The following is a 27,362-nucleotide window of genomic DNA, read 5'->3' as shown; positions in this document are numbered from 1 at the left end:
TTTAATAGTAAGATTGAGGAGGAGCCAAATGGATTCTGTGCCCACTAAAAGTCATGTTAAGTGTCTTTTATAAACAGGTCCCATTCTGATACACACAATGTTTTCTGTTATTAGAAGAATTCTAAGTTTTAAGCATTTCCCCACCTCCTCCAGCTGAAAATGATTTAATAATGCATCTTACCATTTAAATTGTACATTGAAAAGCGATAGGAGAAGTTGGCAATATTAGTCTCCTGGCGAAGAGGGGATCTTTTCACTGGCTCCATGGGCTTATCTGTATCCAGACTCTAAATAAAACAAATTGGAGGCAGAATAAGCTACAACATTGTAAAACATAAATCAGCAAAGTCAAACATGGGCAAATATATTGCTTTTGTATCTGTGCTATTTTAAAATCTTGTTCCCCCCCCCCTTACATATGTTCAACAGGAAAAAAGCTACCAACATTTGATGGCACTATGATCTACTCCACAGTATTTGCCAAATACACAACCGTTTGTGTGCCTTAACTATTTCAGTTTTACGTGGCAATATAAGACATTTTAGCCTGTATAGTGTTCATATAACAGTTTGAAAACAGGTGCATTCGTTGCCAGTCAGTTTCTGGGCATAAGTGCTCACACTAATGTTTAAAACTATAGCAAACTTAGTCCTCAAATATCTGAGAGACCACCTTTGCTTAAGATCAGCAGGGGGGACCCTCTTGATACTTCCACTGTCCTATGAAGCTGGAGATGTTGGTGACTTGGGACAGGGCATTCTCTGTGTCAGCCCCTACATTGTGGAATTCCCTCCCCACCAAGGTGCACACGACACCTACACTGTACAATTTTTGTTGCTCAGCTCTTTGCCCTGGCCTTTGACACATGAAGTGTATATTTTCAGGACCCACCCTATTCTTGTGACTGTAATCAAACTAGTTTTAAAGTTGTATTTTACATTGCTGTGACCCACCGTGGGACCTTAGGGGGACGACTGGGTATTAAATCCAATAAATAATAATAAGTTGCATGGACATGGAATATAGACATTCGATGTATGACAGCGGCCCAAAACTAATGATGCACTTGTAAAATTATAAGCATGTTTGCATGCTTACAAATCTTGGGTTCTGCTAAAGCTATCATTACATACAGCAATTGCAGACATTCCGATTTTAGATGGCATGGACGATGGAGAAAAACAAAATCTCTGCACTACCAACTCAGCAAAATAACAACACTAGTCAGGCTGATTAGTGTTTCTATGCATAAATTCCAATTTAAAAAACCCAAGAACTTAATTTTAGTTTTAAGCATTATTTTAGTTGTCTTTTTGTATGCTCCTCACTTTCTGCTATTTATCAGAAGCAAGCAAGGAACTTAACAGAGTTCTAATATCACAGATTTCCTAAACAAGTTAAAACTTTTCAAACACATAATCCTACCATCTTCTGCATCAAGTCCTTAGTCATATGGCAATAAGGTATAGGTAATGGACCCCTGGACAGTTAAGTCCAGTCAAAGGTGACTATGGGTCACCTCACTTTCAGGCCGAGAGAGCCGGCGTTTGTCCGCAGACAGCTTTCTGGGTCATGTGGCTAGCACGATTAAACCGCTTCTGGCGCAACGGAACACCGTGATGGAAACCAAAGTGCATGGAAACGCCGTTAACCTTCCCACCACAGTGGTACCTATTTATCTACTTGCACTAGTGTGCTTTCGAACTCCTAAGTTGGCAGGAGCTGGGACAGAGAAACAGGAGCTCACCCTGTTGCACGGATTTGAACCGCCAACCTTCTGATCGGCAAGCCCAAGAGGCTCAGTGGTTTAGACTACAGCAATATCACTGCATTATACAGCAATAAAAGTGGCTGTGCATCTGACAGGTCAATAGACAGCTCTGCTACCTGTCAGCGAGGAACTATTATCACGTTACAAATGCTACCCATTCCCTGCTGATATAGCTCATACAGTCAACAACCAATACACTTTACTCTATAAATGCTGATCTCTTTCACTGTGGAATGAGGAGAGTGTTATAAAGTGACTTTAACCTGTGTGAGTTTGTCTAACTCCCCAAGCCAAGCCCCAAACATCTTGTCCAGATCCTGATCTTCTTTATCGCTATCTTCTTCCGCGCCATGATCAAGTTCTTCATCTGATAGCTGTTCCATCTAAAAAAGACAAATAAGCAGCATTTTAAAGGTGAACGCTTTGTATGTTTTGAAGATTATATGACGTTATTTCAGAACACACTTATGCTCAACAACCTTCCTAATGTTTCTTTATAAGTGGATGACCGCAACGATCAGTTAAGTTTAAAATATTAGAGGGTCACTAAAAAACTGGTAAAAAAAATCCACAACTCTTATTGCGAAACATTTTCTTTCCATAAAAAATAGAACACCCCCCCCCCCGTTTGCTACACCCAAGTAACAAAGAGAAGCAGTTCACTTTGAAAATTCAGCACATGATAACTTAATTCCAGAAAGGGGGCTTTTGCGTCACAGCCTAATGCTTTGGACATATTCAAACGATCACAAACTAAAGCACTTATTTCCTCTCATGTCCCTAAACAGACGTCTTCCTGGTTTTATCAAACCAGTTTGTCATGACATCTGAACCACCAAACTGTGGTTTGAGTGATGTCTCCAAACCAGAATCAAGTCACTCAAGGTCACTGTTAAGTCTCTTTGAATTATGTTTGGAGGATCACAAATGTGATTTTGAATGAACCCAGTATGCCTGCCAATCTTGCTGTCTCTTCAGTTCTTGCTCAGTTGAAAATATGGCTACAGTTTTTTTTGGTTTTTTAAAATTACTGCTCAAGGGTTTAGAAATTTAAATTGTTTCATCGATGTAACCTATATATGAAGAGATTACTGTATTATGCTGCCTCCCTTACAAACTCTGCTCTCCTAAAAATAATCCTGCTCATCACAAGATCTTGTGCAACAGAAATTTGATTAAAGCACTGGCCATTGCTTTACAGTGCAAATAGTTTCATTTTCATATAAAATATCAAATCTGAGAAAAGCACACTGACGCTGAGAATAAACCCTTTAGTAGCCGAACAGCACAGTGGTAATATCCTGTCTATCAAGAATCAACCAAATGCACTGACCCAGGTAGAGAAGACAACTGATAGCAAAGCTTTCCACTGAAGCACAAAGTGTTTGGTTAAAAAAAAAAAAAGGTGTAAAAAGGTTCCTGTATTTGGCTTTGAAGCAAATGGCATAATGGTAGCTTTCCAACAGAGTTCGTGATAATAGGACCACACTTTTGTCCTCTTTTCAGGAGAAAGAAGCAATAGCTTTCCACTGGAGGATTAGGAAGTCATTGTTTCAAAATCACTCTTTCATAATAGGCAAAAAAACAACAACAAAAAAACCCCATTAAGATCCTCGGCATGCATCTAGCTGACATTTCTTGTGAGTCAGTGCCAGCAACCATTTTTGCACTGGAAAAGTCCAGGGAATTCAAGCTGACCACAAGTTGTGCAATATCACTCAATAAGAAATGCACTCTCCTAAATAGCAGAATATACTTCTGCTCATAGAAATCCTGCTTATATAGGCCGCAGGGAATGCCTGGAAGACATCCTGTCACAGAGTTCAAATATTAGAGACTGTCCAGACTCTTTGAGTCATATATCCTCTATGATCTCTACACAAAATAAAGGCACAACAGAACCAGCTATAACTGAATATATATATATATATTACCATCTGCTTTCAATAAAGATTTTAACTGAATTATGGTGACTATCCAACAGGAAGGACAGTTATTTTATCATATGACACAGAGTAGAATAAAAAGTTGGCAGATAAGCTAGATATACACATATCCTAGAAACACTGACTATGTTAATATGGCAAGAACTCAAGAGAAAAGGACTACAAGACACACACACACTGCAACACAAATGACAGCAGACTTGATAGAGCACTAAAAACGAGAAACACAGCCATTTGGGCAACCATGGCCTCGTTCACATATAACTGTAAGTCAGAGTTAAATAAACTATGTCTTGCTGGGAACAAGCAAGCATGTGGTCCACACTGCTCAAATTGCTTCCATCTCCTCCTCTTGCCATGCTGGGTGGAACAAACCATTAACACTACACGGGAAATAGCATTTGTAGTTGCCACAACTCAACAATTAACCATGGTTTTGTTACAGACCTCACTTTTTGATTAAGATAGTGTATATCAGAAAGAAATGAAAGCGGTTGGTGCATGATCTAGAGAGGAAGGGTTGGATAAGCAGCAAAGATTCATGTTTCCTCTCTAGTCCACTCTATGGTGTCCTCCCAGACTACCCCATCATGAAGCTGTGAAGTGATAAAGTCCGATAAGAACAGTATTGGGCAATTTATTTCACTGAAAAATCATAATCTTAGCATCACCTCAAGCAAAAGTGGTCATAATAAAGATTTCGAAATCCATACTGGGCAATACCTTTGTTAGGCCAACCCAAACGCTGCAAAGCAACATGCAAACTTTCTTCAAGCCCAATGTCAAACAGTGGGTGGGTGGGGTGGATGGGTGAGCAGGCAGAACAGAGGTGGCTCATGCTGAAGTCAGAGTCTGCATCTGGTCACAGCCTCAAGGCTGAACGTGAGAAGAGGTGGCAGACATTCACATGAGGCTTTGTTGGCTACTATGCAGATTGTATCAATTGCTACTAGGAAGATGGAATATGAAATGTCTGACCCACATTTTGGGGAAGATAAAATGCTTTTATATTCCAAAAATAGGGGACAATATTCTGGTTGGCTGAAATGAAAATACTGTCCTCATATGGCTTTTGAAATTACCTCAGTATGTTTCTGAATTTATTTCTATTCTTGTTATTTGTGTTTTTCATCTTTACTATTAAGGCAACTTCCAATGCACTTAATTGGAAGTACAGTCATACCTTGGAAGTCGAACGGAATCCGTTCTGGAAGTCCGTTTGACTTCCAAAACATTCGGAAACCAAAACGTGGCTTCTGATTGGCTGCAGGAAGCTCCTGCAGCCACTAGGAAGCTGCGGAAACCCCGTCGGACGTTTGGCTTCCAAAAATAGTTCGCAAACCAGAACAGTCACTTCTGGGTTTGCGGCATTCGGGAGTCAAAACATTTGAGAACTAAGCTGTTCAAAAACCAAGGTATGACTGTACCCAAACAAAATTGTTCTTGGATGCTTCAGACCTTAGAGCATGTTTTAAAAAGAGGAAATCTGACAAAATAATAGGGAATGTCAAAACTAGTTCTATTAGACATATTAAATAAACAGATTTGGAAATCTAGACATAGCTGATTTGTAGAAATGTGTGTACTTTCTCAGCTAGGCTTTCTAATCTTATAAATTCAATGTCAACATTCACAGCTAACCTGAAACACTGTTGAATTGACTTCAATAACTAGTTCTTTCCTTGGAAAATGAAGATTGCATTGTATTACATTAAAGCATAGAAGGAGTTTTCTTTGACTCACTTGAATTTAGCCTTCATTCAGGTCTGCCCAATTTAAAGTAACAGTCAGTACATTCTCTTTCTCCTATGAGAAAGTTTAGAAATAACATCAACGGATTTCAGGAAATTTCAAAGGACCAGTTATTCTGCAGATTATTTGTAGGTGAACAGATAACCTCAAAACTGCTAAAATGGTTAGCAGAAAGACGAGCAAGAAGCACATCTGAAGACTGTACAGTTAAAAAAAATGCACACAGTAAAATCTTTATTCATCCCTGCATCTTCCAAATCCTAATGTAACTGCTTGCCAAACTGTTGAAAAGGAAGAGCTTAATAATTAAATTCTTTATTTCCTGGACAAGGACACCAGCCAAATAATCCAAGGAATTGTTAGACCAGCAACAATTACTCTAATAGTATGCTGGCATGGAATTAAAAAAAAATCTTAATGCTTTTGAATTGCAGTTCTTCCTAGAGCAACACTAGTAACACTCCTCTATAAATTGATATTTTACAAGCCTCCTGCTACCACAGCGCTATTTCTGGTGCATAAAAGAGGAAGTTGAGGAAGGATGTGTTTGAAGTGAGCATTTCATTTTGTTTGAAGCAAGAGACAGCTGCTCTCTTGTCAGAAGAGTCTGATTATTGTCTTGTGGGAAAGATTCCTACAGCCAAGCGGGTAGTTTCTTCTTCTTAATTAGTAGTGTCGTGTTCATGAAAGGGAACACACTGCACCCAAAATTTAGATAATAGTCAAGTTAATATTGGCAATCCAGCTTATAATGTTTAGTGATGAATATCACTGCTGTACAGATTTCCTCAAAGGAAACATTACTAAATAAGCCCTTTGTTTTCGCTTTCGGGAGCATTTAGACAAGATTTAAAATCTGGAGCGGGCAAACACATTGCTACCACTGACAAGCTGTGGCACTAACAACACCTAGCCACCTGTCCATGTTCCATTTCCCTGAAGGTCAGGGATTCACAAATACAGTTGTCAGAGGTGGCCATAAAGTTAATTCTGAAAACCAGCAAGGACACGGCATCTAGTACACTGCATAATAATAATAATAATAATAATAATAATAATACAGTGGTACCTCGGGTTACATACGCTTCAGGTTACAGACTCCACTAACCCAGAAATATTACCTTGGGTTAAGAACTTTGCTTCAGGATGAGAACAGAAATTGTGCTCCGGCAGCACGGCACCAGCAGGAGGCCCCATTAGCTAAAGTGGTGCTTCAGGTTAAGAACAGTTTCAGGCTAAGAACGGACCTCTGGAACGAATTACCGTATTTTTCGCTCTATAAGACGCACCAGACCATAAGAAGCACCTAGTTTTTGGAGGAGGAAAACAAGAAAAAAATATTCTGAATCCCAGAAGCCAGAACAGCAAGAGGGATCACTGGGCAGCGAAAGCAGCGATCCCTCTTGCTGTTCTGGCTTCTGGGATAGCTGCGCAGCCTGCGTCCGCTCCATAAGTCGCACACACATTTCCCCTTACTTTTTAGGAGGGAAAAAGTGAGTCTTATAGAGCAAAAAATACAGTAAATACTTAACCTGAGGTACCACTGTACATTTTTGAAACCTGCTAGCAATACAAGGAGAAGACAGTACCTCTTTCAAAATACTATATTTTGCACCATGATACACCATCAGTGTCCAGGGATACAGGGGAAAGGTTGCCATACACACAAACACACAGCCCATTACTCGTTCCCCATAAAACCCTTTCACCAAGCTGCAGGTAGAAAAATGATGCTGTTACTTTACATCTATGGCACACACACAGCCAGCCAAGCAAGACTTGTCACAAGAAACCATGACTGCTGCCAAACCTACCCAAAATGTGTTGATTCCTTTCTGAAGAAAAAGCACCTCTGTAACTTCTTGCCCTCACATTCAAAGCCGCTGCCAGACAGCAAATAATCTTGAAACCCTCACTTCTCTTAAAAGTGCCCAAAAGAAAAGGGAAATATCTGTAAATATTATTGCTATTACAAAAACTTTTGCATCAGTGACAATGTTGGCTTTGTGTGATCTTCCCAATTAACACCATAAGCATATAACTATCCTGAGTATTTAGTATACAGGAGTTCATTTGCCGGGGTGCTGAGCCACTTGAAAGGAACCTCATAAAAAGGGGGGGGGGGGGCAAAAAGGATGTCTTCCATATGTGGAAATGATGGTGTGTTTCCTTTTATTTAAAGAAATTTAATTACAGATAATACTCTGGGCATTAGCTGTGTCTTTCAAGGCTGGACTAATTAAAGCAGAAAGAACAGACAAAACTATCTCAGTGTAATGAGAAAATTTTTAAAAAATACTTAAGAAGCAGCAACATACAGCAAAAAATAAAATAAAATGGGAAGATCCCAAACCTTGGACATAACTGAGCTCCTAAGTTTCAGGTGTTGAGAGCAGAAAGCAATGCACATACCGTATTGGCCCGAATATAAGCCACACCCGCAAATAAGTCGCACCTTTAAAATTCAAGGGCGGAAAAGAAAAAAGACAATAACCCAAATATAAGCCGCTCCCTTAAAATTCCGCAGGCACTCATACCTGATCCATTTTACTGTATGTATGTTTCAGCAGCGATGTAGTAAAAGCCAATTTTTGTAAGGTTGCGGATTTAAGCCGCACTTTAACTTTTCACGGTTAGAATTTGGAAAAAAAGTGTGGCTTATGTTTGGGCCAATACAGTAGGTACACCTATGCAGTTCCTCAGGTAACACATGATGTTATTTGTGAGAAGTGGAACATGCACAAATCCATCAGTAGAAAATCTCAAGTTCACTGAGCCCATGGACTAAAGTATACTCTGTTTAGTAATTTTTAAAGACATTTTGGCAGATAGCTACTCAATCATTGCAAGTTGTTGTTTTAAAGTTTTCTATGAAGTAAAAGTGAACTTTGGGGCAGGAAAAAGGAGAGTGAAAACAAGACTGGAGATTGAAGCTATACAAGAGGTTATAATAGCACAGGTTAGCCAGATTACTATTTGTTAAATACCTGCACATTGGTCAATATACAAAAATAAAACCAGTGCCTTCAGACTTACTATCTGGAGAAACAATCTGGTATGAAATAGGGAAAGAAAAATGAATGTTACATAGATATTGCATCAAAATTACTTAAGTGTTGAACTGCAGAACAGTTGAGTGAGTAATTGTGAAGTAGGCAAGCCTTGTAGGCTAAAGAAGGAAGTATGGTCAGTAGCTGTAGAAAACAATTAGAAAAGTGGTTGAACCACGTATGTACAAGAGCAAAAGATTTCTAGGGCAAGGCCAAGTTAGGTAAAGAAGAAGGCAGCAACCAGCATTCAGGTATGGGCAAAGTGTTGACCTAACATGAAGGATGTTAAGGGCTGGTGTATTTTGTTTTTAAAGTGGCAGCCTAGAAGCTTTTTCCAGTACATAAACAAGAACTGAAATTAGTTCAGGACAAGGCAAATAGTCTGGGACAGCCAAATAAACCAAGTAAGGGAGACTTCTAGCAGTTTGACTTAAAGCATGACCAACACTTCAGCCTTAAGGCTTCCTAAACAGTTTCAAACAAGGAGCCTGTCCCTCCCCCACCTGCAGTCAGCCTTGCATCTTAGAAACCACTTTGGAGAAAGGGGCAAGACAGAGCTGAACATTTCAGTCTTTCCCTTCCTGCTAACTTCCTTCTGGAAAAACCCGGCAAAAAAAGAACACAAAAAACAGGCTGCACCTGCATGTCAAGAGATCACCACTTTCTCGCCAACCCCAGGCCTCTTTTTCACTGCACCACCTAGTTTCAGTAGTGAGGAGGAAGAACAGTGGTTGGAACACAGGGTGCTGCTGCCTTATACCAAGGCCATGTGGCTGCATACTGTCCACACCAGGGCTGGGGAACCTGTGGTCCGTGAGTCTAGTGCTGGATTATATAATCAGTGGAAGGTATCTCCTCCCTTTTAAGTGCAAGTATGTGTGCGTGAGAGAAGGGGTGGGGTGGTAGAGGAATATACAGTGGTACCTCGGGTTAAGTACTTAATTCGTTCCGGAGGTCCGTACTTAACCTAAAACTGTTCTTAACCTGAAGCACCACTTTAGCTAATGGGGCCTCCTGCTGCCACCGCGCCGCCAGAGCACGATTTCTGTTCTCATCCTGAAGAAAGGTCCTTAACCTGAAGCACTATTTCTGGGTTAGCGGAGTCTGTAACCTGAAGGGTATGTAACCTGAAGCATATGTAACCTGAGGTACCACTGTATTCCAGAAGACCAGGAGAAAAACCTCTAGCACTATACTGCCTTTCAGTTTTTGTAATTGGTGTGTACAATCGGCATCTAATTGAAAACAGATAAAACTGGGTGTCATCCACATTCTGGATCTCCAGGCAACTACTTTGGCAGCTGTCTTTTTGTGTGTGTTTGGGAAAGAACAGAACCCTGTATGACCCCCCCAAAGGACACCTGCAAAGGGGTTGAGCAATGCCCCCCCAGCATCACCTTCTAGTTCACAGTTGTTTAGAATATCACTTTTTTGTAATCAGAAGTCTCTCTGTTCTAATAAATCAGTGATTTAAAGTAATTAGCCAGCTGACCAACACTCTAAACTATCTAGGGCTGTACAGTGGTACCTCAGGTTACATACGTTTCAGGTTACATATGCTTCAGGTTACAGACTCCGCTAACCCATAAATAGTACCTTGGGTTAAGAACTTTGCTTCAGGATGAGAACAGAAATTGTGCTCCGGCGGCGCGGCAGCAGTGGGAGGCCTCATTAGCTAAAGTGGTGCTTCAGGTTAAGAACAGTCCTCCGGAACGAATTAAGTACTTAACCAGAGGTACCACTATATATGTGCTGGCCAAGACAATGATACAAATATCCTTGTTCTTCTATGTCTCTAACCATTGGTGGTTCTTCTTTTCAAACCTGCAGCTGAGAATGCACATAGAAAACCCTTCAATAGAAAGCTCAGTTCCCACCGCTTCACTCTTTGTGACAGAAGTAGAGAGCTAGACTCAGTCGTCTCCCCTCCCACTTTATTGCTAAGCAGTTGTGAGCAGGATTTTAGCTTTCAAAGAAGGGCTGTGTGTGCACAGCCCTGGCTGCTCTGCCTGTACTCTTTGCGATCAGCTAAGTCTAATTCAAAGAAGCTGGCTGCTAAAAATAGCAGCTGAGCAGAATGTGACTCAAGGCCTTTTAAAAAAAATAATACCGAAACTATTTGGTAAGCCAAACTTGAACAAAAATCAATGTCTGAGGTTATTGAGATCCATCTTAGTGAGAGGGTTTGAACAGAGTAATATTTTTTTCCCATGCAGCTGCCTCTGGGGTTGGGGGCTTTCACACTTGCATTTTTTGTAAAGTGTTCCATCAGCTCCATATGGGCTGTGTGAAAACAAGTTATCTGGGTACTTTGCAAACTCCCACATGAGTACAACCTATACCTGCAATATGCAGCCGCAGGTCAGAAGTGAAATATTTCGCCAGAAACTGAAGCTCTAAAATTAAGGTTCAGACATACAAAAATCTTAATCCAAAAGTCTTCACATCCAGGGGCTCAACAGCTGAACATTGACCTCTTAAGCATAGCTTGTCAAACATAATTTGAGAGTGCTGTTGGCTTTGCCAAGGTCCTATTCATACATTAAGTAGGATCTCTGTTGTTAGAACATGTAAAAGCAGAATTTAAATGTGGAAGTGAACGGGCTGCATTATTTGCTTTCTTCAATTTATATTTCTGAACGCAGCCTGCAAAACTATAGTACACAGAATATCAAAAGATTAGAAAGCAGCACATTTCAAATTTAACTACAGTGGTACCTTGGTTTTCAAACATAATCCATTCCGGAAGTCCGTTCAAGTTCCGAAACGTTCAAAAAATGAAAGCACAAGCCTCAATATGGAAAACTCAAAACGGAAGCCGTGTTTCCTGTTCGACTTCCGAGGCACATTTGAAAACTGAGGCACTAACTTCCAGGTTTTCGGCGTTTGAGTTCCGAAACATTCCAACTTTGGAGGCGTTTGAAAACCACTGTATTCAGAAAGTTACATTACACTCAGCCACGACAGCATTTTAAGAGACACTGGTTACATCAGCACAGGTGAGCTGTTACATGGGATGCTGCCCTCAAATTAATTTATTGATTAAATTTATACACCACCCTTCATCAAGAGATCCCATGGTAGTTTACAGAATAAAATAAAGATAAAACACAGGTAAATATTTAAGCTAATACCACAAAACAATAACCATCCTTCTCACAGATGTAGTTAAAAGGCTGTAGGATATTAATCAGCCAAAGGCCTGGTTGAAGAAGAATGTTTTCGCCTAGTGTCTAAATTATAAATAATGAAGGTGCAAGGCGAATCTTCCTGGGGAGAGCTTTCCACAAACGGGGAGCCACTACAGAAAAGGCCTGTTCTCGTGTTGCCACCTTTCACACCTCTCATGGAGCAGGCACATAAAGAAGGGCCTCAGATGATGAACACAGAGTCCAGGACAGTTTATATGGGGAGAGGCAGTCCTTGAGGTGCTGTGGTCCTGAGCCGTTTAAGGCTTTATTGGTCAAACCAGCACTCAAAAGCTTCTTAGGCCAAACATTTAGCAACACTGATTAACAAATTGCTTATCTGTAGTAGACCTTAAAGGGATTTGAAAATGCTCCTCAAATCACTGCACGTTGTTCTTTCTCTTACTATAAAGACCTCACTGCCCATGTTCAATCTATTGCTAGCTCTTTCTTTTTACCATTCCTGGAATATAAAGAAGCACAATCATATTATAAACGGTACCTTGGTATTAAACTGACAATAAACATTTAGAAAACAAAAGACACTGAGTGAAGACCACACAATCTAAATCTTGAAGAAAAAATTAAAAATGAGCTATGTCCGCACACTCTGCAACAAAGGACCGATTGCAACAGTTGAAGAACAGTTACTTGAAAGAAATGTCCTGCTGAAATGGGATTTACTTCAAAGCAGATAAATTTAGCACCAGGAAGGCAGTATGAAACTATATATATATATATATATATATATATATATATATATATATATATGTTTGTTGGTTGGTTGGTTTGTGTGTGTGTTTGTATGTATGTGTATATATATCTGAAACATCCTCTTTATATCATCAGGAAGTTTAGTGGTGTAAATGATTTTTTTTTGCCTGGCATTGTGCAGCAGAACCTTGTGTTCAAAGGGAATGTCCTAAGTTCCAGTCACTCTTGGAGGAAACTGATTTTCTTGATCCAATTCAATTAGGCCCTGTTTGGGCACAGAAACTGCTTTGGTTGCCCTATAAGGTAAAAGTTAAAGGAACCCTGGACGGTTAAGTCCAGTCAAAGGTGACTATGGGGTTGCAGCACTCATCTCGCTTCAGGCCAAGGGAGCCAGTGTTTGTCCACAGACAGCTTTCTGTGTCATGTGGCTTCTAGCGCAACTGAACACTGTGACTGAAACCAAAGCGCATGGAAACACTGTTTACCTTCCCACCGCAGTGGTACCTATTTATCTACTTGCAGTAGTGTGCTTTCGAACTGCTAGGTTGGCAGAAGCTGGGACAGAGCAATGGGAGCTCACCCTGTTGCACGGATTCGAACCACCAACCTTCCGATCAGCAATCCTAAGAGTCTCCACTGAGACTCTTAGGATTGCTGATCGGAAGGTTGGTCTAAACCACTGAGACACCCACTCCCCTGTATGATGACGTGTCAGAAAAGAGACAGGGGAAATGTGTTCTTGTTCATTCTCCTGTACCTTTCAGCAGCTTTTAATACCATCAACTGTGATATCCTTCTAGAGCAGCTGTCCAAGTTAGGAGTGGGTGACAGCCCTTTGTGGAAGTTCTGGTCCTACTTGGATAGTCATTTCCAGAGGGTGATGTTCAGCTCCGTGAAGCCTTCAATGTGGGGTTTCTCAAGGTTCAATTTTATCCTCCATGCTGTTTAACATCTACATGAAACCACTGAGTGGGGTTATTTGAAGTTTGGAGTACATTGTCAGCAATATGCTGATGACACACAGCTCTACTTGCGTAGCAGTGGATGTGCTAAACCGTTGTCTTGCCTCGCTAATAGACTGGATGAGAGCCAATAAACTGAAGCTCAATCCAGATAAGACAGAGGCACTGTTAGTGGGTGGTTCCACAGACCGGATGAAGTGGGAAGTTGCCTGCTCTTGTCGGGGTTCAATAAATCAGTTAAGTGAAATATATTGCAAATAAATTATTTAAAACCAGTCAGCTTAAATTGAAATATTGGATGGGATTTCCTGGGACATAGTTGTAATGGGGTGGGGGGGCGGATTATATCTTTTAGAAGATGCAAAGACTATAAAATAATATGGCCTTGATCTATAAAAATCCAGCTTATAAAGACTGAGCTTTCTAAAAAGCCATCAATAATAAACACCCTCTTATTCTTGCTAAATGGATCCTTTATATAAGGATTTAAGTGGCAATTATGTGAGTATTCAGTTTTTTTAGATTCCCTGCCATGTGAGACATTGTTGGTTTGTACAATGTGGGTACTTATCCAGTAAAAGTCCAGAGGAGCTGCCAAATTCCTTTCAACAAGGACTCAGTATCAGCATTTCAACTGTGGTTTTTTTTTTGGTTTTTTACAAAGATGGACACAGTCTTAAAACTGCTACAATAAAAACATCTTTTCCTGCATACAGTTGTCATACTATATAATTATAGTTCATAACCACTAAGCTAAACCCAACAGCAATCTGATTCAATTCTGTAGTTAAGAAATACTGTTACAGTAACAGTTTTTGCTGAGCTATGGCTGTAACAAGTCTTAAAAACAAACACAAAGAACCATTAAACAGGAGTGGGGAATACATGCCTTCCTCAGTTGCATTTCTGTAAGCATATTCACCTGAATTTCTAATACTGGAAGGAACACTTAATCACCAATAATACCTGGTCCCCAATACCTGGTCCCAGTGCAAGACCTCTTTCCCTTATCCAGTTCAGATACTCACCTAAAATCAATCCCAGTTTGACATATCCAAAGCATACTCAATTTCTCCCAGGTGCCTCCAAGGTCCCTTCCAGCTCTATGAATCCCTGATCACCCTCCCATTTTCACTCCCATGCTACATTCCCCAGAATTCCCACTTCATTCATTCACAATGGTTTGAACTCTGCAACACAATTATCCTTCACAGGCATACCTTCTCTTTTACATGTCTGTGGAGGCAGCACTGCCTCAATTAACTCTTTTCCCAATCCTAAACGTCCCAACCCCTGCAAGAGGCTCGGACAACTTGTAACCCAACAAAGTGAACACAGTGTACCAACCACCAGAAGATCAAAAAACCTACTGGCTTTCCTGCCAGTCTGTGATAGAAAACATGATAAGCCACAGTACATCGCTGGTGGGCTGAATTTAGCTTAATGGGTCACGAGTTCCCACCCCCTATCTTCTTCCTAACCAAAGCACACAACGGGCAAGTCTGAACAAAGGTAAGAAGTGTTCTTCATTCCTATCACTGCAATTCCCAAACAACCCCAAACGGCCAACCAAGATATCATGCTTTGTCAACCACTTGAGAGTAATCACCCCCGGGGCAAAAATGCTTGAGAAGGTGGAGGGGCAGCCCCAACAGCAAATGCTCAGGCACTGATAACATGAGCTGTTGGGCTCTGTTTTGCTCTCTTCACTATTACGCAGAGTGCCTATTCTTATAAGCCTTTAACTGTAATTAAATATTTAATTGTAAACAACCATATTCTAAAAATGGTAACTGATGATGCTTGCACAACTCAGCACAATACACGGAACAGGCAGGCACAGATAGGGGCTGGTTTAACCACTGGGTCTAAAAACTCAGTGCTTCTTCCTCCTCTCACATATAAATTCCCTCTGTGACTTCCTGGTTCTAGCAAACTACAGCTTGGCACTTGTTCTCCAAACCAGAATGGGAAACTGAAGTGCAAAGCAATTCTGGTTTAAGGAACAAGTATAAACCATAGTTTGCCCATTCAGACATAATGGCAAGCTATGGTATGGAAGCCAAGAAGTCAAGGAAGAAATAAATGTGTTAAGAGAAATTAAAGGCACCATGGCCAGCCATATTTAAAAGTCAAACAGGCCCAAAGACCTGGGATTAGTTCTTTCATTTAAGAAAAAGAACCCTCAATCAGAGTTAAAAGTAAACTGCAATACATATTTCACCTAGGAGACAGCAGAAGCACTTTGTCCAGCTATTCACTGGGAACAGTTTCTTTGCCATTTCCTACATGAGAATCCGTGGAAAATACAACCAACACTTCGCAATTCCACATGCACTTCTTGGGAAACTAACAGCTCTATCTTTAGCATGGTTATCTGAATGTAAACCCAACTGAGTTCAATAGAATTTGTACAGGTAGGATTCCAAGCAAAGATTCATGTCTTACCATATTTTGGAAGCTAATAGCTTTTCCTACTGCCTCTACACTGCAGAGACAAACATAAACCACACATTGAACAGTCTGGCTGCATTCCTTTCTGTGGAAGCATAATGCAAATGATTTTCACTCACACCATTGTCTGCTTTTAGAATCAAGACACAACCTGTTTCCTGAATTATGTTTACATGCATATATAATTTTCTTCTTTGCATATTTGCAAAATTTGTGTGCATTCAGCTAGTATGCACACACACCCCTAGAGCTTGCAATGTATTTCCCAGTCTTAAACTAATAGTTCCAGCCACAAATCAACATCAACAGAAGTACAGTCTCCCGATTAAGGGAAGTAATAGTACCATTCTACTCTGCCTTGGTCAGACCACACCTGGAGTACTGTGTCCAGTACTGGGCACGACAAATTTAAGGAGGACATTGACAAGCTGGAACGTGTGCAGAGGAGCGCAACCAAGATGATCAAGGGTCTGGCCTTATGTGGAACAGATGAGGGAGTTTGGTATGTTTAGCCTAGAAAAGAGACTGAGCGGTGGTATGATAGCCATCTTGAAATATCTAAGGGCTGCCACAGGGAAGATAGAGGGAGCTTGTTTTCTCCTGCTCCGGAGGGTAGGACATGAACCAATGGCTTCAAGTTACAAGAAAGGAGATTCCGACTAAACTTCAGGAAGAACTTTCTGATGGTAAGAGCTGCTCAACAATGGAACAGACTCTTTGGGAAGGTGGTGGCCTCTAATTCTTTGAAGGTTTTAAAGCAGAGGCTGAACGGCCATCTGTCATGATGCTTTAGTTGAGATTCCTGCATGGCAGGGGGTTGGACTAGATGACCCTTGGGGTTGGGGACCAACTCTACAATTCCATGGTCCTATGAATCCCTCCCCCCATTTTTTATTTGTATGCCGCCTTTCCACAGTTAAAACAATGCTCAAGTCGGCTTACAATATGAAAAGATTGACATGATTACAAACATAGCAAAGTAGGCAAAAATAAATAAAACACATTAAAAACTTCACAACCAAACGGAACAATTTCCACATAAAAATGAAGATACAAAAAGTTAGTGTCAGTAATGTCAGTTAATATCAGTAACAACAGCAAAAACTCCCAACAAACTTTCCCCAAAATACCCCAGTACAGTGGTACCTCGGGGTAAGTACTTAATTCGTTCCGGAGGTCCGTTCTTAACCTGAAACTGTTCTTAACCTGAAGCACCACTTTAGCTAATGGGGCCTCCCGCTGCCACCGTGCCGCCGGAGCCCAATTTCTGTTCTTATCCTGAAGCAAAGGTCTTAACCTGAAGCACTATTTCTGGGTTAGTGGAGTGTGTAACCCGAAGCGTATGTAACCCGAGGTACCACTGTACTTGCTGGGCAGCAGCTGCAGCAGCAGTCCTTATGAGGCCTGGAAGGCCCCACCTTGGGCCAGGTAGAGAGTGGAAAAGTCCTGCTTTTCTCCTTGCCATCTTTTCTCCTCAGACACTGCCCTATTTCTGCTCTATGGTAGATAGGGGAATACCAGTAGCAGATCTGTTGCCATCTACAAACTAAACCATATTCACCAGCAACTTTTAGGCATCAAGGTAATGTAGTGGGTTGCTGAGCCAACCTTACTATTGTGCCACAGCCCGTAAAATAAATTTAAAAAGCATTAGTTTGCTTTTGCCTAAGTCTTTAGGACATAGCAAAAAGAGCTTAAAAAATGCACTGCTTATGCTATCTGCGGATTCAAAAACACAACTGTTCGTTAGTTGCAGAGTTGACAGACAAGTAGAAACAGCAAGATGCCAGAAGGCAACACCTGCAATCTTGAATTCTTACCTTCAACAGTCTAAGTGAACCATCCTTCCTGCATAATTACATAGGTAATTATTAAGCAATAACAGGGTTGCAATTGTTGAACTTTGTAGCTTGCGGCCAATAAAATTATTTTTTGTTCTATTTAATAAAAGGTAGTTGTAAGGACTGAATGGTGTTCTACCATCCCCACCATATAGTCCCCCCCCTCCACATTGCAACTACTAAACTTGCTTTTCACCTTGCCAATCCCATTACGGAAGCCAGTTTTCTGTTCTATCCTGTATCTCTCTTTGCACCTGTTTTCAGCTTCAATACCCATGCCCCTCTCCTTTTGTGGCAATCGGAACATAACTATTACTGGGATTTTACACTTCAAACTTTGTGATACAGCTCCCTGCTAAAATGCATAAAATAAACTTAAGATACTGCTCTGTCCATCTGTAGTAAATTTCATCTCTAAGTAAGTTTATCAAATATATACTTAGAATACAAATATATACACAAGGAAATAAATATAATAGTATAATATTTAATGCATAATTTCATTATTTACTGTTATCATTCTCCATGCTATCCTCCTGTTGTTATCCTATCATTTCAGCAGTGAGGTCTCAAACGCTTCAATTTCAAATTTTTGCTTACAAACGTGAGGCCAGGATTTTTCAAACTGTTCCTTTTTCTGCCTCCTTTCCCTCAGTTGTACCAATTTTGTTTATTCAGCAAACTATTTTTGTACTGTAGGAGTTGCGAGTATATGCCATTTTGTGACCAGTAACATTCATGTAGTTATTAACAAACAGCCTCCTAAAATATGCTGTTATGATAGCATGTCTGTTTTCATATAACTGAAATATTAATAAAGAGTTTAAAGGTAAATAATAATGAGTCAGTTTCAGTGTTTTAATAATACTTTCTCAGTATTATTTCACCATTTCACAAGCTCCATCACATGTGCATGAAATCAACTCCAGATTTTCCACATTTCCAATTTTGACTACAATATTGTGTATCATAAATAAGACTACTACATCTTAAAGCAATTCTCTTTAATACTTACACTTGGAGATAATTCTAAATATAACATTTTAGACTTCTTCTGCAATATCTTTAACATTCTTTGCCATCTTACTTTAAACTTGTTTCCTTTACCAGATTGTGTTGTTGGTGGAGATACTCCTTCAGGTATACCCGGCTGAGGCCGTTTAGGCCGTTAAAGGTCAGCACCAACACTTTGAATTGTGATCGGAAATGTACAGGGAGCCAATGTAGATCCTTTAGGACCGGTGATATATGGTCCAGTCAGCCACTCCCAGTCACAAGTCTAGCTGTTTTATTTATTTATTCAAGAATGTATACCCCACTCTTCAAATGTATATGCATTAATCAGAGATACTTACAGCAATTAAGATATCATTTTAAAAACATAGAGACAGTCTCAGCAGCTAAAATGCAAAGCTCATCACAGAACACATTATTTGCCTGGTGAGGCAAAACCTTGCAAGAACAGAGAAGTATTTAAAACAGCAGAAGACAGCAAACAAACCATTGAAGGCTGACTGAACCAACTATGCTTTGGGGTTTTTAAAGGTATTTACTATCAGTACAGGGTAAGTGCAATATAGACCCATGGGCAAGCACTCACCAACAGCCTTGCTGCCATATTCTGAACCAACTGAAGCTTCTCAAAGCTCTTCAAAAAGGTAGCCACATATGTGGTTACATACAGCCAATGTAACAATTAAATCTGGATTATTAATTTAAACTGTGTGTTACCATGAACTGGGCTAACCCTCTTAATTCCCCCATTTAGGTATTTCTTAGTATTTTTAAAGCCTTTTGGTAATTACGAACAGCAAGGTGCCACCCAGTCAGCAGTCCCCAAATAATTCCCTGAGAGTGAAAATACGAAACCATGTTGTTTTCATCTTGTAGATCAAGTGTCTCTAGGTAAAGAGAATATCTCAGATGAAAACATTTTCCTGGATTGCTTTACAAGGGATGGTAACTTCGTGATCATTCTTCGCCAAATCACAGTTCCACATCAAGTTAAAACAAGCATGAATGGAAGAGGAAGGAAGCTCTTATTTACGTCCTTACTTAAACAAAAAACCTTATGTCACTAAAACAGCTGTGCAGCGTATTGGCATGGTTCAGATAGATCAGTGTGTGTGAATAACATCCCAATAGAACAATTATTTTCCCTTCCTCATAAATATCCTCCTTGGCATGAAGACATGTCTACTGAGATTTACATGAACCAATTCCAGGACACAAGAAAAACTGTGCTATCAAACTTACTTCACCATCCCAATTTGGTCAGTTGTATTTTGGTTTAGTAAGTCAAGATAGGAACAAAACTTTTGCCTGCACAGGGAACTCAAACTGCTCTCCGCTCCTTTGCACAACTCACAGTTAAAACAGGATGCCTCCAGTTAAACATAGTTTTCTATTTTGTCCAAATTGGGGGACTATGGTTACCAGCCTTAGAACAATCTAGAACAGTGGTTCCCAGAGTGGGTGGTGCCACCCCCTGGGAGTGGTGGGATTGCCTGAGGTGCTAAGATAAAGCTACCAGCGGAGACAGTCCCCGGATTTACAGATCAGTCCCCATACAAAATCCATTGAAGTTGAAAAGTGTCCCTGGATTCATTGAAAAAAAAATCTGGTAACCTTATGCTAAGAGGCAAGGTGGTGGCACAGGGGTGCTGGAGGTGTAAATGTCTATCATAATAAAATAATAATAATAAATTTTATTTATATCCTGCCCTCCCCAGCCGAAGCCGGGCTCAGGGCGGCTAACAACAGTCAAATAATCAAACAATCAAATAATCCAACATACTAAAATATTTCATTATAAAAATTAATTAAAATCAAGTTGATGGCAACCATTAAAAAATTCTGTGCAGGTTGCCAGAGGAGGGAGTCAGGCTGCGCCCTGACCAAAGGCCTGGTGGAACAACTCTGTCTTGCAGGCCCTGCGGAAAGATGTCAGGTCCCGCAGGGCCCTAGTCTCTTGTGACAGAGCGTTCCACCAGATTGGAGCCGCAGCCGAGAAGGCCCTGGCTCTAGTTGAGGCCAGCCTAACCTCTCTGAGGCCTGGGACCTTCAGGATGTTTTTATTTGCAGACCGTAGGTTTGAAAAGACCTTTGAAAAGACTTTGTATCACTGGAACAAATTCATCAATTTTGTTGAATTAAATAAAATAGTTTTAATTGGATTTTGAATAAATGTGCAATTAACTGTTATAGTTTTGAATTTTATTTGTTGTTATATTCCTTAGTGGGTTATGCAAATCACTTTTCTGAATAATGCTTTTCAAAGGGCAGGGAGCACCGAGGATGAGTTTATGGAACCAAAGGAGCGGTGGCCACAAAAAAGGTTGGGAACCACTGTTTCAAATTGCTCAATTGCTTGTGCTACAAAGAGAGGGGCAAAGGGCTAATTCATGGTTCACATCATTAAGTTGACATATGATCATTAGAATGAAGCCACTGTGTGAAGAGTTAATCCTTTCCAGTGGTTTTCATATCTGAAATAAATAAAAGAGAGTTTGCACAGTTTTAAGTATGATCAAAAACTAGAATTTACAGCTGGTTAGCCAACTCTAGTTGACAGAGCATGATAGGTGTAAACCACAGCAATATCTGTGCTAATGTAAAATCTATTAGTTAAGGTTAGTAAGGGAAAGGCTGGTACAATTTTCATATGACAAGGCAGAATGGGAGAATAGAATACCAGCCCATAATCACCACTGTTGAGTGCCAATCATTTCGAAGAATCTATTTTAATTTGCAACTTAGGCAATTAACCAAATGCACCGATGAACCAATTACAGACTTTTTAAAAAGGCTTTATTAAGAATGATACAGTACAGAAATAAGGCCTTATAATATTGACCTTGAATTTGGATTTTAACTGAAAGATGTAGCAATTTTTAACAAGTCTTATTTCCTGTACTTAAAACTTCTGCTACCTGATAACCATGAAAAACCAAAAGTGGACAGATCAGAAATGGATGTCATGTGACAGGATTCAGAGAATCAGCTCCTTCAGACTAGTATCAGAGTCCTGTCCCACTCACTTAGAAGTTCCCATAACGTAAATGTGATTCTATAAAATGGTCAATAGACTGGTCAGGTAATGTGAAGTAGCAATAATATTCTTCAAGCATTAAATTTACTAGATTCTGGGCAAAACTGTGTGAGTATGTGCAAAGGAAGGGAGGGGACATCAAAGGCCCTTATGCACAATTTCCCCCCAGGCGGAATCATTGTTACACCTCACACAATGGTGAGACCTGGGCAAGTGCGCAGGCTGTGATTCAGAGCCTTGTTATCTGGCTTAATGCAATCAGCTGAGCAGCAGGCTGCCTCGTTGCTTATGGGAGTGGGACTTTTTGAACAGACCTGCCAAGGGCGGTAGATCTCCTGCAGCAGGCCAACACCAATCACCCTTCAGGTACACCACAAGAACAAAGGTGTCACCTCATATTGTATTTTTACTGCTTTCTCCCGTTTTCTGTGGGGAGAGGTGTATAAGGTTTTATCATCAGGTTGCATATGAACCTGAAGACATTCATTCCTACACCTTCTTAGGGTGACAACCTGATACTGGAGTAGTTTTTGGTTCTTCAGGTGAGAGATGAGGGAAGTAGGTGGTATTTATACAAGGCATTCATTCTTAAGGGGGAAGTGTTATTGCTTGGCTGCTGATAGAGACACAGACAGACAGACAGACGATAGATAGATAGAGATAGATAGAATCTCTCTCTCTCTCTCTCTCTCTCTCTCTCTCTCTCTCTCTCTCTCATACTTCCCTTCTTCCAAAGATCACGAGGTGGTTTAAAGCACATTAACCTCCCTCCCACCCCACAAACACATTTAAAAGGCCAGACTAATAGAGGGGATAGATTATCTCCACCAGTAACCCTGAGTGAGAGATGAGGGGGCATTATTGGCAGGAAAGTTTTATTTAGGAGAGGGTCAAAGTAGACATGTGAGTCAGTGGTTGATGTTAGATTGAATTATAGGAGTGGTTGCGATGAATGAATAGTTTAACTGGCGGGCATGCTAGAAGACTGAGGTTTGAGTATGTTGGTTTATAGCATTTATCTGTTTGTTCTGAGCGTTGATTATGAAAGGGTGCTCTTGAATAGAAGTGGGTGGAATTTTTTGCTACAGTTAGATTAAGCTGTCTTTATCGCTGGAAAGGAGGGGCTAGGAATTTAATTAGATCAGTTTGTTTAAGTATATGATTAACTGGTCATATGGTGGTTTGGAAAGAGTTTGCTTTTTATTTTGCTTAGTTGTCAATTATATTATTTTAAAATCTGGGCTTTTTATTATGTAGTTTATTATAATTTGTAGTATTTTATTGCTATTTTTAGAGGTCATTTTGTTTAGTTGTTTAGCTGCTAACTATGTTCTAAAACTTGGCATTTTCAGTGTATTTCTGTAGCTTATGCTGATATTAGACAATGCCCAGACTTAATTGTTAATTTTGATGTTCTATAATGTGAATTTTTTCAGTACTTTATTATTTATACTCTATGTTTTAATATTTTAATACTGGCAACTGTTTAAAATCTCCCCCTCCCAAATATAAGTGATACACGACTTGCCTAAATAAATAAAATAACAAGAGACTTTTAATCATCAGTGGGTTTTACATTTATGCCAATTACAAAATATAAGTTTGTTAACAGTAACTGCATCTATGCCTCAACCAGCAAAGTACTGTTTGCCCCTCTGTAGCCTCCTGTGCCCACCAAGATCTGTTTGAGGGTCCCCCAACCCTCAAGGACAGACTGGGGGCTCCCAGAAAGGGGAACTGGCAACAACCCTCTCCTTCCCTTCTGCCCATTAGCAGATGTCTCAGTGGAGCAACTGCAAAAGATACCCCAACTGGATTCCACACATACGCCATTTTCACACATTGTTAATCCATAGTCTAGCCCAGATAAAAATTGCAGGTTCTCCATTCCAACTGATTTTGGCCACTGATATTAGCACTAGAATGGTCTTCCACTCTACTACACACTAGAGTGTTCTTCCTTCAGCATGGTCTCCATAATTTACCAAACTGAATTTCATTGTCTTAACTCTACGTCTCAACATAAAACTATCAACATAAAAAGATGACAAACAACATGATACATCTTCATAAGGCAATTTCAAGAAAATGACTAAAAACAATGATTTTAACAGACTGCCCAAGCTCATGGGGCCACCATGCAATTGGCTACAAAAAGCTATTTTTCTTTGTCATTTGCTATGGGGCTTCATAGGTGTGGCCCATAGCTTGTGTTTTCAAACTGTATACCAACATCTTTGTACACAACTTTTGTCAAAATTTAAGGGGACTGCGTCTAAGACTTATAAGCTTCTCATCCATGTGTCCATGTGGTCTATAGTGTCATTGAAATATTCATAGGAAGAAGATCTCAGGATAAAAATAGAAGATTCCAATTTAGAATGTTTGTAGACCCACCTGCCCCTGAAATCTATTTCTGCTAAAATGAAGAAGGCAGTTCTCAATATTGTATTTCATTGGCACTGGATCCTGGTGAAACATCATAGTATTAATCCAAATTTATTTCCATTGTGCTTGGGGGTTGTGGGTGGAACTGTACATATGTTAAGCATTACAATGATTTTTTCCCCTACAATTTCAGGCAACTCCTAAACCCAGATCCTCGTTTCCCACTACAGTACTGTCAAAAGATAGTGAGTTAGATTTTTCTGTGTAACACAAGGAATTTGTTGCTTTATTGCTGGCAATAGTGCAGGCACAGATAGCACGCCACTGGAAATGCAAAATAGGGTTGTGAAAGAAAGGATGGTTGGACAGGATCTTGTCTGTGGCACTCTCAGAAAAGCTCACTTACAATAGTAGACTGGTCCACAGCACTTCAAAACAGGATTGTTTTGAATCAATTTGGTTCCTATTTTTATGTTGTGTTTACAGAAAGTAAACTGTCAGGTCCCCAGTTACTCAGGTATCACTTTGGAGAGGACTAATTCTTCCACATGATGATAAGCTTAAAACAATAAGTGACCATCTACTTGCTCATCTACTGCTTCTGGAGCAACAGAACATGGTGATGGAAACCAGAGCACACAGAAACGCCGTTTACCTTCCCGCGCAGAGGTACCTATTTATCTACTTGCACTGGTATGCTTTCAAACTGCTAGGTTGGCAGGAGCTGGGACAGAGCAACGGGAGCTCACCCCGTTGCGGGGATTTGAACCACCGACCTTCTGATCGGCAAGCCCAAGCGGCTCAGTGGTTTAGACCACAGAGCTACCTGCATCCCTACTGCTCAACAACAAAGGTGTCAACTAAGAGGTTAACAGTAAAAATTAAAACCATAATATATAAAAGTGAGACATAAACATGAAATAAAAAATGGCTACTGACCAGTATAAAAATGTAATAAGAAAGTAAGTAAATGGCTTGTGCACCATACACTAAAAGATTATCATCCTAACTACAGGTCTCTGTGGTCTCTAAGAATGACTGAGAAGAACACTCTCCTGACTGACAACGTCCTCTGTGTGCCAAATGCAAACAAAGAACTGCACTCAGCTACTTTGATGACTGCTTCACATCTAAACTTCCTCAAGATATTTTGAGCTGTAGATGACAGTCAGTAAAAGTCTCTACTTGTCAAGAGTACATAACTTGCAATAGAGTCTAATAATATACACCACTGTGTTGTGTGAACCCAGCAACTACTGACATAATTGTTGTATGTGCTCTCTGCCATAATTGGAACTAAAGTAGTTTATCCTTAGAATGAATGGCTTAGAGACTGGAGTGTTTCAACAAAAGACTGATCTCGACAGAAATTTCTCACTCTGGATCAACCAGCATATCCACATTTTATTTAAATTAAAGACAGCTGGAAGGTTTTATGAAGCAAGGATAAAAATAGGCATCTATCCAGTTGACAGAGGGATACCCCTGCCAAACTGTTTCCCTTGTGAAACAATCAGCTGCTTGGCAGTACTTGATCCATTCTCAAGAAAATTTAAAAAACGGTTATGGAAAATGCATCTTGCATACAAGTGCCAAAATGAAGCAAACTCCCTAAACTAGTTAAATATCTCATTTTATACAAAACTAAATTATATACGCCTGAGGAGAGAGAAGGATTGTACTATGCTTAGCGCAATCAACCAGGATGTAGGATTAATAGCTTTTATTGCAATGTTTTTAGAAAAGGTGGAGGGTAAAGAGGAATAATTAGATCCTTGTATCTCATCTATTTGTAATAGAAAGAGAGAACATGCATTAATACATAGGCAAAGCCACTTACTGTTAAGAACAACTTTTCAAAAGCAAAATTTTTTGGAGTGCCCTTTCCTCTGTCTCTGCATCCTATTATGGTGCTTTGAACTCCATATTTTGAAGAGTTATTACATCTTATAGTCAAACACTATTAAAAGGTAAGCAGGATTATTCTGGTTAGGACAGGACAGACAAGACAGCTTTCACACTCATGCACACCTGACCTCCCAGTGCAAATGGCTTAGATTTTTATGAGAAGTCAAACACTTTAGCAACAGTACAGTCGCACCTCGTTTTGAGTCCATCCCGTTTAGGGTCCATTTCGTCGAACGTCTGCAGCAAACCCGGAAGTACCGGAACAGGTTACTTCTGGGTTTGCCGCTCACGCACGCGCAGAAGCTCTAAATCGCGCTCCGCGCATGCGCAGCGTGGCGCTTTGTTGAGCATCCCTTTTGTTGGGCGTCTGGGGCTCCGGAACAGATCCAGGACGCAAAAGGAGGTACGACTGTATGCGCAGCATGTGCAAGGTTGTAAATGGAAGCAGTTCAAGACTAACAAGAGGAGATATAGTAAGATAGGGGATTTCCTTAGATTTATTTGAATCAGACGGTCTACGGGCCAAGAGTAGCTTTCACCATAACAAAACAAAACCACTCCATAGTTACATAGAGAAAAACCTGAAAATACAAAATACTAAAACCTAAGCAGCAAAATAATAAAACAATGTGACAAACATGAAATAAAAGTCATAGAAGTGTTTTGCTATTATTGGCATAATGCTGAATCCTTCCTTGAAGCAGATAATGATGACCACATCTTCTAGGATTAGTCAAAATGTTTGAGAAAACACTGTACAGTACTGTACTTTATCTTTGTGGATTTCTGAATGGTAGCGACACATAGCATTCTCATGGAATCAAGTTCTCTTTCATTTTCATCTACAGTGGTACCTCGGGTTACAGACTCCACTAACCCAGAAATAGTACCTCGGGTTAAGAACTTTGCTTCAGGATAAGAACAGAAATCGCACGGCGGCGGCACAGCAGGCCCCATTAGCTAAAGTGGTGCTTCAGGTTAAGAACAGTTTCAGGTTAAGAACGGACCTCCAGAACGAATTAAGTACTTAACCCGAGGTACCACTGTATAACTTCCTGCCCCGCCGACACAGAAAATGTTGCAAGTGTATTGCCATTTTGTTGCTCCACTTGAGTCATTTATTTTGGTTTCCTCCCTGCTCCCCCCCACTAAGGTTGCTCCCACCCCAGTAAAAGCTATTCATTAATGACAGCCATAGTCTTTCATAATTTTACTAGGGCCATAGGTTCCATTTGTTTTGTAGCCTACTTCAATCCTTCAAAACTGAACCAACCCTCCTTCTTTAAGGCTCATGTAAACAAAAGGAACTGTAGTGAGAGATATGGAAGGGGGTGCA

At 40.2% G+C, this 27,362-nt stretch overlaps 1 protein-coding gene across 5 annotated transcripts in view; it reads right to left on the bottom strand.

Moving 5' to 3' along the window:
- The window catches only part of RAPH1 (Ras association (RalGDS/AF-6) and pleckstrin homology domains 1), a 71,703-nt gene that overhangs the window by 34,201 nt on the left and 10,140 nt on the right, over positions 1 to 27,362 (bottom strand). For all 5 annotated transcript variants that reach the window (XM_083626408.1, XM_083626409.1, XM_083626410.1 and 2 more), the window contains exons 2-3: positions 2,036 to 2,155; positions 182 to 287 (exon numbers count right to left, since the gene is read on the bottom strand). In XM_083626408.1, the coding sequence (XP_083482534.1) occupies positions 182 to 287; positions 2,036 to 2,155 (226 nt within the window). The remainder of the gene's footprint in view (positions 1 to 181; positions 288 to 2,035; positions 2,156 to 27,362) is intronic.

The sequence above is a fragment of the Podarcis filfolensis genome (genome assembly GCF_964270895.1).
Source record: "Podarcis filfolensis genome assembly, chromosome: 1".
Classification (NCBI taxonomy): Eukaryota; Metazoa; Chordata; class Lepidosauria; order Squamata; family Lacertidae; genus Podarcis; species Podarcis filfolensis.
The sequence above is the reverse complement of the archived record's forward strand: the minus strand, read 5'-3'. Positions and strand labels throughout refer to the sequence as shown.